The sequence below is a fragment of the Ambystoma mexicanum genome, chromosome 10 (genome assembly GCF_040938575.1).
Source record: "Ambystoma mexicanum isolate Mex_15411 chromosome 10, UKY_AmexF1_1, whole genome shotgun sequence".
Taxonomy (NCBI): Eukaryota; Metazoa; Chordata; class Amphibia; order Caudata; family Ambystomatidae; genus Ambystoma; species Ambystoma mexicanum.
Window position 1 is genome coordinate 538,884,438 of NC_090932.1, and position 14,053 is coordinate 538,898,490.

General features: G+C 47.8%; 1 protein-coding gene across 3 annotated transcripts in view; it reads left to right on the top strand.

Annotated features, from left to right (window-relative positions):
* The window catches only part of FARP2 (FERM, ARH/RhoGEF and pleckstrin domain protein 2), a 4,051,843-nt gene that overhangs the window by 2,037,664 nt on the left and 2,000,126 nt on the right, over positions 1 to 14,053 (top strand). For all 3 annotated transcript variants that reach the window (XR_011276033.1, XM_069618112.1, XM_069618113.1), the window contains exon 13: positions 7,912 to 8,152. Coding sequence is in view for 2 of the 3 variants with exons in the window: in XM_069618112.1 (XP_069474213.1) it covers positions 7,912 to 8,152 (241 nt within the window). In the remaining variant the exon portion in view is untranslated. The remainder of the gene's footprint in view (positions 1 to 7,911; positions 8,153 to 14,053) is intronic.

A 14,053-nucleotide genomic window follows, 5' to 3' on the forward strand; every position in this document is an offset into this window, starting at 1 on the left:
CTCCTGGTCAGATCCCTATGCGCTCTCTCTACTGTGAACGCCCCTGCTCCGATCTCCTGTATCAACATGTTCTCCACTTAGTTTGTGGGGTCCGTACCTTCCTCCCCTTCCGGCAAGCCTACCACTCGTATGTTGCAGCGTGCTCGCCCTTCTGCTTCCTCAGCTCGGTTTTCCAGGTTGCGCACCTGTTGCTGCAATATGTGCACCTCCTTGGCATTGGCTGTGCTGGTCTCCGCGTTAGTCTGTACTTTCTTTTCTAGGCCACTTGTGCGTTCCGCTAGGGCCCAAACATCTTATCTCAGTAGGTTCACATCCACACTAACCGCATCAATTTTGGTTTCGAATGCAGCTTTCAACTCCGCCATGACCGTGTCGATTTTACTTCCCCATGCGGCCTTCAATTCCGCAATGGCCTTTAGGATGTGATGGTCGTCCCTTTACACCACATATATATGCAGGGGGAGACCCCCTGCAGCCCCCCCCATATTAATATTATACACTTAACCCCCCCACATATATATATGGTGTAAGGGAGTGGTTAAAAAGAAGAAACAAAAGTCGAAATTTTCGGCCGTCGCAGTTCCCAGGTCGACATTTTTGTACGATTCCCTTATCTTGAGTGGGTCCTTTAGCTGGTGCTGATGCCTCCGGTGATTGTGCCTGTTTGGTGAAAATGTCTATTGTTGGTTGTTTTCCTTTGGCTTTATTATTTTTGGCCGCCATGTTCCCTGCTCTCCCGCTTGCCTTCTCAGTGTTATGTTGTGGTGTCTTTTCTTTCATTCTTTCCCACCGTCTGGTCGGGCCTTCTTTTCCTGGCAACGTGTCCGCTTGGTAGTCTGAGTTGTATTTCTGTTTCCCACCGCCACCGGATGGGTGTCGGGTGGGTCAAGTGTTCTCCTCTCTCTTGTCTCTGTGTTGAGGCCCTTTGTGTTAGTCTGTGCCTCCTAGCCAATAAGGTGGGTCACTGCAGTGGTTATTTGTTCCAGTCGAGCTACAGTCCTATGTGCCGGGCTCCCCTGTGTCCACTGTGGTTGTAACTCTTATTCCTAATTTCTGCGCCTCATTCTTGAATATCTCCAGGCGTTCTCTCTCCTGCGCGACTCAGTGGGTTGTTCCGCGGGTACACAAAACCAGGGTCAGATGCCTTTTCCCCCAGCGGGTGCCTGTCCATGTGGTATAACTGTGCAGTGCAATGTCCCCACAGGTTTATCTATGCCCCCTTAGTCTTGGTCTGCCAGTGCCACGTGGGGTGCTTATTGTTCATGCATCCATTTGTAATATAAATTATTGCTGCAGATCTGTAATTGTGGTTTTGGTGTGAGGCTGCGTTGGGGTTCCCAATGTGATACTCAGGGTGTTAGTAATGTTTGCTTATCCACTTCCCATCCAGTCGCCTGGGGACCCCTTCTCATTAGTGTGCCTCGGAGCTCTGTTTCAACACACGCTGCTTACTTCCAGTTCGGAACGCGTCTTCTAAGAGCGCCCGGCCCGCAGCGCCGTTCTGTGTGGGTTCGGGCCGCGGGTGGCGTGTTGCACCGCTCGTGCCACTGTTCGTGGGGGGATCGCGTGTCCTGTGCGTTATGATGTGAGCGCTGTGCCTTAGGGGGCCATAATCCTTCCGCAACTGCTAGTCCTGGGCTGTGTGGTGACGAACCGGCGTCATGCGCGCTCTGCTACTTTGTTGCTGCAATGTATCTGCCCACTTCTGCCAGCATTTCGTTTCTCCGTCCTCACGGCCCGCTACAATCAAGCGTCTCCTATGGATGCACTGCAGGGAAAGTGCTTGCGCTCCTGCTGCCCTCCTTGGTGCCATTCTGTTTCAGTGCAACCAAGTCATCGGCTGCATTTTGGCACTGTTCTTTGTTCTGTCCCGTCTGCCATCTTAGGTGCGGGACTCACACCGTATTCTTCACCGCTGCCGTCTCTCACTTCAAATATGCTGCTAGTTTAACACATCTCATGCTCTCTTCGTTCCGACAGCCTTCATTACTTTTATTTCTTCATTTGGCGTGTTTTCAAGGCAGTTGGTGCCAGGATCAATTCTGGATCCGCGGGAGCACCCGAAAAGAGCAGCCTATTCCATGGCTGCCAAGCCACGCCCCCAAACTTAACAGGAATATTCAGAGCTGGCCATATACCCTTTTTGCAAAGTTTGTTGAGGATTCCACCAGGGGGCACAAAGTTATAAGCCGCCCAAAAAGTGCTCTTCCTATGAGTAGAGCAACTTAACCATAACTACACGGCCGCTACCGCAAGCTGTGTAATATATTCAGTAAAACCTGACCTGAACATATGTTCCATTTATACCAGGTCACCAGGGCCCTGTGAAAAGCAGTATTAACAGCAAACCCAAACAAATGTCACCTGGCTAGATCTGCAGTTAGGTATCTGGGTTTATTAGTTGAGAATGGATTAATACAACCCTAACAAGATAAAATGGAGCCTGTTAGGAGAACTTGGCCTCCAAAAATGAGCTGTGTGCTTTTCTGAGCCTTGCAGGCTACCATTGAAGGTTTATCTCAAATTTGTCTTCCATCTCAGGTCCCCTCACGGATAAACTTAACAATGTAGCCCCCCAAAAACTACAGCGGTTATCCAAAGATCAAAAATGCTTTTCCAAGCTGAACCAGATGTTATGTAGCAAACCTTTTTTTGAAAGTAGCTGACTTTAATCGACCATTTGTTTTACTAACAGACACTTCACGTATTGGATTAGCAGCAGTGTTATCTCAATTACACAATGGTAATGAACATCCAGTCCTGTATATAAGACGGAAACAATTTGATCGGGAGAAGAACTATGCCACTCTATAGTTGGAAGCCCTTGCCATCAAATGGGCCATAAACCATTTAAAATACTATCCAATAGGATGAAAATTGAAGTTGGTCACTGATCATGCCCCACTGGAATGGTTAAGTTTGAGAAAACACTCCCAACGGTAGTGTTATGTGCTGGTTTTTAGGTTTGCAACCCTATTATTTTCTCGTGGAACATCAGAAAGGTAAAGAATAAGGGAATTTTGACTTCCTTTCCCGGTTCCCCTTAGAGGCTGAGGAAAACAGCAACATTCATTTGGGGAAGGGTATGTGAAGAATCAGATGGGACTCTCCTCATGTGGTCGGGGAAGGCAGGCGCTTTCTGAACACGACCCTGGGTGTGGTGTACTGCGGGAGGATCACATAGGGGGGTTCAGACCAGGAAAATTGGGAGAAAGCCCTTTAACTTTCCCCGTAATATCTCCCTTTTATGGTCTTTGGCCAAATTAAAGAAGTGGAAATATCTAATTTAGAGAACATTATCTACATGTCCCAGAAAAACCCCTCAGGACTGAGATGAAGAAGGGGGCTGAAGAGGCTTGTAGAAAGGGAGGACAGGCAATCAGGCCTACTAGCCTTTGCCAAGGTCAAGCAATTAACAGTAAGGCCTGAAACTGAAATTAATTGCCCCACCTAAGGACAAAAGGCTTCATAAAAGGCTGCAGCAGGGTGGGGCGTAGAGAGAGATAGCGATGGAGTAGGAGTTGGAGCACGAGCTGGAAGGATGGCAGTAGTAGCAGAAGAAGAGCATGAGGCTGACAGTTCACGAGGAAGTGTGTTCACTTAAGGGATGCCGGGGAAAAAGAGAGAGCAGATTTCACCTGCAAATTCTGAGCAAGTCCTGTGTTCACAAACCCTGTTTTGCTGTGGCTGCGCTGAGAGAGACTTTTTGAAAGTGAAGGTCTTCCCAGGTGCGCCTTGTGCTGTGATTGCAGAGCCATGCTGAATCCTGAGGCCTGTGGCGAGAAGCAAGACGAGGGACAGAGGAGTGCAGTAGATTCCCAAGTTGGCGTGGCTGGATCAGAGACACCCCTGCTGTAGAAGGGTGTGTGTCCCAGGTTTGCCTTAAGCCGAAGAAGCAGAAGTCGGGAAGTTGAACCAGCTCGCAACCGCAGTGGTCCTGGAGCCGGTGAGTGGAGCCTGGCGTCCAGGTTCACTGTTAAACTCTTGCTGTTAACTGTTACCAGCTCTATAGTAGCTTGTGTAAGAGCAGAATCAAGCAGAAGTTGTTTATTTTTGTGAGAACTAGTCTAGACAATGGATTTGCTTCATGCACACTTGTAATAACAGCTAAAGTGCTTGCATATAATGACAAGCTTTCTGTTTTTTCCTTGTCGAACGTTTAAACCTAATTGGAGTGGTCGTGTGACTCCAATTAAGGGACAAATGTTTTTGAAAGCCTCCGAAAACTCTGAAGCTGCCATTCACAACTTGCTACAAGAACTTTTAACATCAAAGAAAAGTTGTGTGACATCAATTATACTTTCCCGACCAGAATAGAAAGTATCTCCATGTTTATTCGTAGGAATACCAAGCCTTAAAAACATTTGAAGCTGAAAATGTACCTGAAGGAGTGATCACATGTACCTAAAATGATTTCCTTTTGAAGACTTAATCTTGTAATTTTTATAATGAATATTCTTTTGAAGCAGCAGTTGTTGTATTAGTAAGAAGAACAAGCGTTACCAACGCCAAGAGGCAAACCCTTTCTAAACTGAAGAAAACCCTTTTTGAATGACTCCATCTAACGGGTAAAGTTGCTTACGGTCCAGTATCCTCTGATACAAGTGAGACTATGTTGTCTAAAGTTGGAAGTGTGGCAATACAGCTTCAAGGTAGCTACTGGAACCAAGAAGATGTACATAAAGCTGGGGAAGGGAGCTGGGTGTTTGTAAGAAAATGTAGTCAATAACCTGTGATGCTTGGATGGTTGGAGTGGGGAGGAACTCAGTCTGGAAGCAGAAGTAGATTATTCTCAAGGCAGAATGGAAGAGGCAAAGAGGCTGCTCCTTTCTGTCGTGAATCTTCCCCCCGTCTCACCTGAGATCGCTTCTTGCAGGGATCCGCGGGAAGATTCTTCTTGCGGGGGGATCGGGTTTTGTACAGGCCGGCACAAGTCTCTTCCGACTCCAGCGTGCGTTCAGCGTTCCAGGATACTCGCGGGTTCAGGACGTCCAGGAAGGAAGAAGCGGTCGCAAGGATACGTGGATTCCAGGAACAGGGTGGAAAGGAGAGGGTGGAAAGGAGAGGGTGGAAGGATTGGGAATAAGGGTCCAGAACTTGGATAACAGAAGGGTTCGCCAAGCTGCGAAGTCCACGTCTAGTCACTACCTGTTGATAGCGTTGAGAAGCGTGGGGCCGCGGGGGCGTGGTATATTTATGGGACGTACTACGTCCGCCGTGAAGGCTGGAGCGAGGCGTGTCACGTGATATGGCCATGTTGGGAGAACAAATGAATGCAAGCCCCGCCGCGATAAGTACCAGGACGTCCAGAAGGGGCGTGTTCTGTGGGTCATGACACTTTCTTAAAGTACAGGAAAGAAGAGCGCCTTGCCTACCTGTCGAGGTCGAAGTGACTTGTCTTTTATGAAGTTGCAGCACAAGTACCAGAACTGTGGCTGTGTATAATACTGTCAGCAGATGGCACCTAGAAGTTAGTGGAAGTAGTGGTACACTGTGGAACGAAGGATTCGGCTTCCACATTAGGAGTAGTAAAAGGGTGGTTGTAAAGGAGTGAACAACAATCTAGGAAGAAGCATCCTGACAGTAATACCAGATGTACTACAGAGGGTATGAACACTTAAAGAATTGAAGAAGTGGTTAACATATGTTTTTCAAAACTGTGTTAAAGCAATCTTGGAAGCAAGACATCCAGGATTACCATTGGTGCTATTTTCCTTGGCTGAAATTGAGAAGGGGTATTTTCATCTGGAAACTGGAAAACTGTTGCCAGTGGATTTTTATTTTGGTGAACTCTTATTTCATTTGGAACTTACAAGAACTGATTCAAGACTTTACTGTTTGTACATTTGTGGAAACTGACTGTGGACAATCCTAGGGAAGGGGATTAGCCATTACAGGTCAAGGCCATTCAAATTACTGATTGTTTATTATTTATTTGTTTATGTGTACATGTTTTGTTGTTTAGTGTGAAGGCCAGTTTGTTTCTGTTAGGAGTGATTCCCTTACATCATAGACTAAGTAGGGAATTCTCTGATAGAGTAGGTTTCACAAGGACTTGTTTGCACCTTTTTCTTTTAATAAAATGTTTAATGTTGAAAAACCTTCAAGCAGTTGTCCGCCTCACATTACTTACCCCCTCACAATTAACGCTGATGATCCTGTTTTCTCCTCCAAAGCTTGGCATCAAGTATACGAATGCCTAGTTTGAGCCCTCAAGTACCTCTGTAGGCTGAGGCCTTGCCAAATCACTTTGTAGTTCCAACTGGATGATTCAAGAGTCAGTCCATCGCCTACATTGTTGAATGTGAGGGGGCATTACCCAGGGTAAGGCACCATTTTAAAAAGCGTTACATCAAGAGAAGGTACCCCCCCTCAATTTGTAGAGAAGACGATTATGAGGATAATTCTGATGCCTTCAGCATGAGCCTACCACTCCATTGCTGCCATGCATTTTACAGGATGGTAGTGTAGTTTTGAAGTTAATCACTGGCAATTTGGTGGCACGCGCTGTACCAATGATGCTGCTGCCACCCCCTCTGCTCCCACTTAGATGGCACGCATTGCATTCAGACATCCACGATATATGTTAGCAGCTCCTATCACCTACCCCCTTTATTATTTTTTCTGTTGACATAATGCTGATACCTACGAGGCACCAATGTTAAGGATTTGCATCTGGCTACACATATGGACCCCTGCATGTTTTGTTGTTGCACAATAACATCTAGCTTCTGTGTATGCAGTATAACAAGTTATTATTTTGGACTGCAGATATTTCAGAAACCCTACAAAGGGGGGGGGGGGGTGTTTGCAGCCTCCCAGCCAATCAGGAGCCTCGGAATGGGTCATGGTAAAGCCCCCGCTTCGAGCCTCCTCAGAAGTGGGAGGCCATCATCTCCCACGCCAGTAACCATTTAAGTGCGCCCCACCTACTCTACCCGTCTCCCCCCCGACTCCAACCCCAATTTCCATATCACCCCCCCACCTGCATGCTCGCCACACTTACCTTGCACTCCTTTGTCCCTCGCCAGCGCTGCGAACACTCAGTGTTCCGGACGCATCTTTGTTGCAGCAATGGCTGCCTTGGAAAGAATGAAGGGACTACTTGTAGTTCCCTTCTCCCTAATTAATGATGGTGAACAGGCCATTTTTCTCAACTTGAAAAAAACGATTAGCATCCCGGTATAACATGCTTTGCTCTGGCTTCTAACTAGCCCTCGCATTACCTGGCCCATACCCATCGGGGTTTATTGCTTACATATTACTTAACGAAGGCATGACTAGCGACAACACCGCAAGATGATTGCTGATAGAATCCTTAGTGTCTCCTTATGGCTAACCGTTGTGGAGCCAGAACATGGTCTGTAATCTAGTGGCAATCTTATCCTACATCTAGTTATGATCCACATGTGGACTTTACATCTTATGCTGTCTGTTCTATTTTGAGACCTTCCAAGTCTTACATATTTTGTCACAGCCAATGTTAATTAATTTAATCTTTTTGTAATCTTAAAGGTGTTCTATTTTGATTAAAAAATGTTAACAAAATAAAAATAGGACTGATCAATGCGATTGTGGTTCATTACATGTATTGAACATACCTAATATTAGATTGCTGGTAAACAAATAAGCTAATTGTTTTTTTACAGCCAATGGTCTCCTTCGTACACCATTAACCAACTGCAGGTGCTGGAAATTGTGTTTAGGTCTTGTTGTCGGTGCATTTGAACGATGACACAAAAGATCAGACTCATTTGTTTAGTTGTTACTTTTTATATTCAAATAAAATTGAGCGCCTGGCTTGAGTGTCTAAGAATTGTACCTACTTCTGCCTGAAGGTAGGTAGTGTCACTGTGCATTATTTGACTTCTTACAAATCCTTCTTGTTTATTTTGTCTTCTCCTTCCTCAGAATCTTTTATTCAGTGATACCTTAAGACATCCTGGGTCTGCCCCCTCCTTCCACTCGTTGCAGACCTTTTTTCCAACAACCACTGACCCTGGTCAGGTTTCCAACCACAACCTTTTGGATCCTCGATCACCTACTTCAAGAAGCCCGACCGACTGGAGTGTATTGGTTTCAGCAGCAGAAGATTCCACCAACAAGAAGCAGACGGAGTTGCTGGGATCACCAGTGATCAAGTCATTCCAAGGTGTCGTGTCTTGCAGCGCTGTGCAGAACAGCATTCCTTCTTGTGATAGTGTAGAGAGTAGTCATGGGTTAGATACAGTTGAGCTAAGTGGACAGATCCACATGATGAGTAGAAAGGCAAGTAATGATTGTATCAGTACTGAGGGAGACATTATCTTAGCAGATTCTAATGCAGATATTAAGTGTAAAAGCAACCATCCAAAGGAAACACCCACTATGTTTGCTTTATCAAACTCACAATTGCAACTCACAGAGGAATTCATCGATGATGATCCTACAGAAATCTCATTTTTTGGTGGTGGGTCGGAGGCCTTTTCTTATTCTTATGGTGATGTAATCCAGGAGGTACAAGATTTACACAGGGATTTTTGGGAGATGGCCCCAATGTCCAACCAAAATGCACCCCTGCAAAGCCGGGGGACAATAATAAGAAGTCCAAGACACATTTATTCTGATGCAGCCGACAAGAATCAAGACTCTGGTTTAGAGTTTGTGGAGGGAAGTGATTTAAATGGAAACATGCATCCCTCCAATACATCTGACTTGTTTGAAGTGAAAGCGCAAGCCAGCCGCATGCACAGTCTCCTCAGCCCTTCTGAGAGCAGCTCTCTGATGAACAACCGCTCAGGGAGTAGTTCTCTCAACAACTTGCCACTCAATGGGGTCCCTTCATTGCACATTCCAAGTTCTGGCAACCACTCTGAAGGCAGCTCCATGGTCAACTTCCCTGCTTACTCTGTGCGCTCAGAGTCCAGCTCTGCTGTGCAGTTCAGTGATATAATTGACCAGCTTGAGCAGCTCAGTTATCCACCCACCACAACAGAAGACTCCAGCAGTACTGACACAGACTCCTGGGACTCTGAAACTGGCACTCCTTTGGATGTCAATCTCTTTTTTAGCAACCCATTTGCCCAGGCCTCTGGGGAGAGCTTCACTTTCGATTTCCAGAACAACCTGAAGAATATGGCCCTAGGGGAACAGAAGCAGAATACCCAGGTCGACCTTTTATAGTGCCTTTAAGTGATCAACACAAATATGTTGTCTTGAGACAAGTGTTACTGAAGTTTGCTGTGCACTTGTGAGGGAGGCCAAACACTTTATATCCTGATGGCTGTTCTGCATTAACCCTACAAGAAAGTGATTTGCTTAAGAGTAGACTTTATTGCAAGGAAATACCTCTGACTACCAGTGTTTGTGCAATACCAAGTAGTTTCATTTCAACCAGTCTGAATGAGTTGGTACACATTGTTAACCTATTTGGTACTCCATTTTGATTTTGCAACTTTGTTTTGGCTGCACTGTAAATACACTTATCTATTCTTACTGGTTAATAAGGCACATGGTATTGCACCTAAAGTTTGTTGTTTAACTCCCCCCGCTCTCCACTTTGACCCATGTTTAGGTTTGTGCAAAACATATTCCCAGTAAAGCAATCATGAAAGATTTAGAGTTCTTTAAATCAGAATTAACTTGATTGCTCTTACTCCTAAATTCTGTGTGCAAATCCTAGCTCGGGTTAGAATTGAGCTGATCATGGCCCATTGTCCAGGAAGAACGTTATCTTTCCCACAAAAAGCTTCTGTGAGAAATGCTCAGGTATTATGTCAATAATGCAGCCATCAGTGGATTGTGCTCTATTTGCGTTTCCTGCTTTCAGATTAGGGAGGCTCTCGCCTCACTGCTGCCCTTTGTGTCCAACCCTTTAAAAAACTTTTAGACATATATAAAAAGCTGCAGAATTTGTGAAAATTTTCCATGAACTTTAAATTGGGTAAGCTAGAGGTCAGAACAAAAATGTACTGAAAACTTTGTGATAAGTCGCACGGTTCGCAAAAGCAAAGTCGTTCCCATCGTCGCAGGAAGTACAGTACCACGCCAGAATGCATGAACCAAATTCACAGACCAGCCGCTGCACCGCCGTACAACGGTTAGTTAGCTAATTGCTTGTGCGTATTGCCTTGTCCATTGTGTTTTTTAATTATAAAAGAATAAATTATGCAGTACTTCATGCCTTCGTAATTAGTGTAGAACTTTCAACTGCCAGGTAGAATGTAGGCGAGCACATTCAATTAAAGAATGTGGACCATAACCGTTCTCACGTTATTAGGGCCATCTCCAAGATTCACTTGTGCAAATACCAATTTATGTATTGCATCATCAGAGAATTTGTGAATGAGACCTTGGAGGAAATTCAAGCATCTAGAATCTTTACTCTGGACATCCTCCTGACTGGTATTGGGTTTTAAAATCAAATTCAACCGAAATGGTATTTCATTTTTAGTACATACTCCCTAAATTCATGTTTGAAACCATTCAAGGATACATGAATGTCATGCATCGTGCCTTTGCAAAAACACTGTCCATAGTTATGTGAAATCTACAGTGTACCTGGTTTGTAAAAGAAAAGTCTAATCACTAAATATCTAGAAATATAACTGTCAACAAAAATCTTTGTAGGGTAATAGGGAGAAGAAGATTACGAGACACACCAAGAGTGCAAAGGAGTCTCTCAACAAACCCAACAATCTCCAAGCAGCCATAGAGCAAATGCCATCTTGGTTGCGGAGAGCGCTAAACATAGCCCTCCCCAACTCTCACTTTAGATTGTTCTAGGCTGTATCATGGTAGTGTGAGTTTGGTGAATTAGTGCCCACATACATGTTAAGTGACATACTCATACGCCCCGTCCCCTTTCCTCCATCCTTGTGGGCGTCCCCCAACATGGGAACAGTACCAGAACCTTTATCAGCGAAAAAAGGAGCTTCCCCTTTAAATTTAGTATAGAGCGCAGGGCGTGGACTCGGGCGTGGGAACGCCCTGCCGAGGCTCTGCCCTCCGGCACCTCACTTCAGCCCCTTTTTCCACATGGACGGTGTCGGACCTGGCAGCGAGCGCAGAACATTTTTTAGCTTTCTGCTTGCTCCCCGTTTGTTGTTTCACTTCCATTCTGTGCCTCGCCTCCCCTGGCGCATGTTGGCCATAGGAGGATTCACAAGGTGTGCCTCTTGCGACCGCTCTATCCTGGCCTTGGACCCCCATGCACTCTGCTTTGAGTATTTGGGGCCCAACCACCATTGGGACTCATGCTCGGCCTGCAGCACTCTCGGTCACAGGGCATTGAAGAAGCGTTTGTCGCGGTGGAGGGAGATCTTCCACACTGCTCCTCCGCCCCACCTAAAGGACTTCATCTCCAAGACCTCTTGTCAAGACACGTTAGGCCCTCTGTTCAGCACGGCTCTACAGCGCGGCCACTCCTTCCCTGAGTTTCCATGGTTTGGAGGTCCTCAGATTCAGGTTCTGGAAGGCCTGAAGCCTCTAAGGCTACCTGCTCCCAAACTGACGGGCCCGGGGACTCTTCCGGGCGGTTCAGGGACAGACCTGAGGCCGTCCAGGCTACCGGCTCCCAAGCTGAGGGGCTCAAGGGCCCTAACAGGGCTCGTCCTCTTCTTCTACCCCGGGGGTAAGGGATCGTCGAGTGCCAACTCCAACAGTCGGTCCTTCACTAGATCCAGCACGGCTACTGGCACCAGTGCCGAGGGCTCCCAGCCTACCGGAGCTCGCTCCGAGGCAGTGAACCAGGGCGTTCTGATTACTTGAGCGTTCAGTGCCTAAAAGAGGGATCTCTGAGGTCAACGCCTCTGCTGCGGGTGCAAGACCCAAGCTGTATCCTCTCGTGTCTGAGGGACTCTCTTGGCTCCGGGACCCCACGTCCTCCCTCACAGGGAGTGGTGCAAGGCTTCAAAATGGCAGTGCAGCAACTTGTGGAGCCTGCCAGGCACGCAGCCATCTTGGATCTGGATCAAAAGCCACCAGTGCTTTCGCCCATCGAGTGGGCTTTGCAGAATGATCCCAGCCCCCTTCCCTTGGGAAGCGACAGCAGATCCTACGCTGCAGGGTTTTGGTCCCCTCAGTGGTACATCTACCCATCACAGCAGTACAGCTACACGCACCAGGCACCTCAGCGCTTTGACCAGGAGCTGAGGCCCAGCGCCTTAGAGGGCAGGGCCCCTAGGGACCCGGCGGCTAGTGAGGACCGCTTCTTCAAGCACTTCCTCCTCATGCATTCCACTCAGATGAAGGGGCTCCTGAAGGACATTCCTCCAGTGCTACCGGTGCCTGTCACTCCACCGGTTCATGCCCTACCGGTCGTACTGACCCCTCCACCTCCTCCAGTACCACTGCCTCCTCTCAACAGCTGTTGAACCTGACTGCGGCTCCAGACTTTGGGGGGGGGGGGCCCTCCAGCACATGTCTCCCATGGCCCGATTCCCCTCTGCCTGTAAAAAAGGGGCAGGGGATGATGACGCCCATGACAATGAGCCCTCTGCATCTGTTAAGGCCTTTCATGACAGCCTCCATGGCAGAGTACTTGGTGGGTCCCTCTTCCTGAGAAAGCCCCCCAGGAATTGGGCGTGCTAGCAAAGGTCTTGGGGAAACACACCACAATCCGTTCTGGCATTCCCCTCCAGAAGGATGTTCTACAGGTGGTCCGGAGGATCTGGGAGAAGCCCAGGGCCGACGCCCAGATGAACAAGAAGTTGGATAGCAGGTTTAGGTTGACAGACGGGAAGCCAATCCTCCTTGCCTCCCACCCACAGCCCCATTCCTCTGTGATGGCCACGGCCTTGTTGTATTCTAAATCATCGTCATCCTCCACGGGAGCCACCTCCAATTACCTCTCCAAGAAGGACAAAGTCCTTGAGTTCTTGGGAAAGCGCTGTTACTCCATCTCAGGACTGCCATCAGGGACAAGTCTCTTCTGGTCAGGACTGACAATTCTACTACAATGTTTTACGGGGACAAGCAGGGTGGCACCTGTAATGCCCCCCCCCTCCCTCAGCCATCCCCACACCCCCGGAACCGACGACCTCTGCTTGGAGGCGGTTTCGATCTGGGAATTGACCCTTACAGAGAGGATTTGGATTTCAGCATTCCACCTGCCGGGGGACAGCAATGCAGAAGCGGATCAGCTGAGTCGCTTGGGGTTCAACACCTACAAGTGGGAGTTGCACAACGACTCCTTGTTGCCCGTGTTCCAGCGTTGGGGGTTTGCAGACCTGGACTTGTTTGCATCGCCTCTGAATGCCAAGTGCCCCCAGTTTGCCTCATGGACAGGTCAGGGTCACTGGTAGACGCCTTCCTGATCTGCTGGCACGGCCGTAGGTGTTACGCGTTCCCACCCACCCCTCTGCTCTAGCGGACCCTCCTCAAGCTCTGGGCTTCGTGGGCTACAGCCTCATCCTGGTTGCCCCCACTGGCCTTCGAGACTCTGGTTTTCAGATCTGCTGCAGTTGTGCTCCCAGGGTCCCGTCCATCGTCCCATCCCCAGTAGGGGCTTTCTGACGCAGCAGGCCGGGGCAGTGGATCATCCGGACCCAGCCAAACTGGTCCTGGTTCCTGATCAGCTGAGGGTTTAGCATGCTCAATTTTCAAATGACAACTGGGACTTCATTCAACAGGCCAGGAGGCCCTCAACTCAGTAAGAGTATAAAAGCAAATGGACTATGTTCTGCCATATGGCTCGCAACAAGGGTCTGGACCCTGTCAACCTGTCCTCGGGATGACGTACTGACTTTTTCAGCACACCTTACTCATTCTGGAGTACAGGTGGATGAGTGCTGCATGTATTTGGCGTCCGTGAGGGCTTACAAGAATTCCCCTAAGCTTGTGTTTTCGGCTGCCAACCAGGTGGTTAAAGCCCACCTTAAGGGGTTGTCTAAGCATTTTCCTCCGGTGCATAGGCTACATCCGGTCTGGGACCTCAATGTGGTTCTTGCAGCTTTGCAACGCAAACCTTTCGAGCTGATGGCCTCTGTGGACATCCGGTTGGTGACGCTAAAAATGGTTTTATTGCTGGCTCTCACCTCTGTGCGCAGGATTAGTGAGCTGTAGGCGTTGTCTA